Source organism: Fukomys damarensis, unplaced genomic scaffold, assembly GCF_012274545.1.
Source record: "Fukomys damarensis isolate Sample0158 unplaced genomic scaffold, DMR_v1.0_HiC HiC_scaffold_39, whole genome shotgun sequence".
NCBI classification, from domain to species: domain Eukaryota; kingdom Metazoa; phylum Chordata; class Mammalia; order Rodentia; family Bathyergidae; genus Fukomys; species Fukomys damarensis.
The window spans coordinates 43,131,250-43,132,594 of NW_022900951.1; the positions used below are offsets into that span (position 1 = coordinate 43,131,250).

Here is a 1,345-nt window from a genome sequence, read left to right on the forward strand (position 1 = left end):
CCCAAAACAAAAAACCGGGCTTCGGGGAGAAGCAGAATTTGTTTTTAGAAAGATGTGGCTAGAATGTTAGCGAGTCCCGTGATAGCGCTCTCTCTGCCTCTTTCAACCCCAGCCATTAGTGTGCTGGACTCTGCAGACATAGAAGTCACAGACAGTCGCCTGCCTCGTGCCATTGTCGTGGAGCTCCAGGTACAGAACAACTTTGTTGGATTTGATAGGGCTTGCCTTGGGGCTGGCAATATAAATACATTAGTGTCCTTACTCCAGCACTGCAGGTCAGTGACTCTGGGTAGGAGTACTACGCCACCTCAAGTGACTCTGGATGAGGCAAGCTGTGCTTGGAAGCCATCCTGGGCCTCTGGTTGGTTCTCTGTGGAACTGCTCCTGCAGGCTTTGCCCTCATTTTAAATGGGGGCCAAGATGGAGCAAGGGATGCTCCCCTGGCAGTGTGTGGGCTGCTGAAAGATGGGCCTGCGCAATGCTATGGTCATTTGCAGTTTAGCCCTCGGGCATCCTCCATTCTTAAAGGGGTGCTCACCATATGCCTTTCCTACACCACTGCCTCTTGGTATTGCAGGTCGGTGACCTCGTGCTCCACATCAATAGAGAGTCAATGCAGGGCCTTACCCCTGCCCAGGTCCTAGAGCGGATCCGCGCTGGAGGTCCTAGGCTCTGCCTTGGGCTCAGGCGGCCTCCCCGCAGCCCTGAGGGGCTGAGAGGGCCCCAGAAACGAGGTGCTGGGTTTTTCAGGGGAGAGAATCAGGGATCTGTGAGAGGAAGGAGAGGCTCACAGAACAGAGGCTGGGCCCTGGGTGGAAAGGCTTTGGTGGTCTCAGTGGGAGAGGGTTGCAATTTAGTGTCTGGGTTGGATTAACATATTCTCAAAGGTGGAGGCAGGTAGGGGACCCCTTCTCAGAATAGGAATTTCAGAAGGGAGGTTTTTGAAAGTATGAGGAGAATCAAGGACAGAAGGGGTCTGGGGTAAAATCAAGTGTTCAGAGGGGTCTTAGTCCTTGGAGAGGCAAGCAGAATGGATCTCAACTAGGACAGAATCTAGTGGATAGAGGGTCTGGTTCTGAGAGACACAGGATCTACAAGTGAAAGGGTTGGGAGTCAAGGGAGGTGAGGTGAGGGGTCAGGCAGAGGTCCTAGACAGGAGTGGTTCATAGTCCCAAAACCAAGATGGCACTTTGATTTCCTGTGGCAGTTGTGGGAAATAATTCCTGAGAGGCATGGTAGAGGAGGGGAGGGCTATAGAGAAAGAGGTGACACGCTGGGGATTTAGCTCAATGGTTCTCCCGCCTGCCTTGCAAGCACAAGGACCGGAGTTCAATCCCCGTTACCA

At 53.1% G+C, this 1,345-nt stretch overlaps 1 protein-coding gene across 1 annotated transcript in view; it reads left to right on the forward strand.

The window, feature by feature from the left end:
• The first annotated feature begins 28 nt into the window (after positions 1–28).
• Positions 29–1,345, forward strand: part of Plp2 (proteolipid protein 2) — an 8,307-nt gene continuing 6,990 nt past the window's right edge. The window contains exon 1 of the mRNA XM_010606316.3: positions 29–189. Coding sequence (XP_010604618.1) covers positions 64–189 — 126 coding nt within the window. The 5' untranslated portion in view covers positions 29–63. The remainder of the gene's footprint in view (positions 190–1,345) is intronic.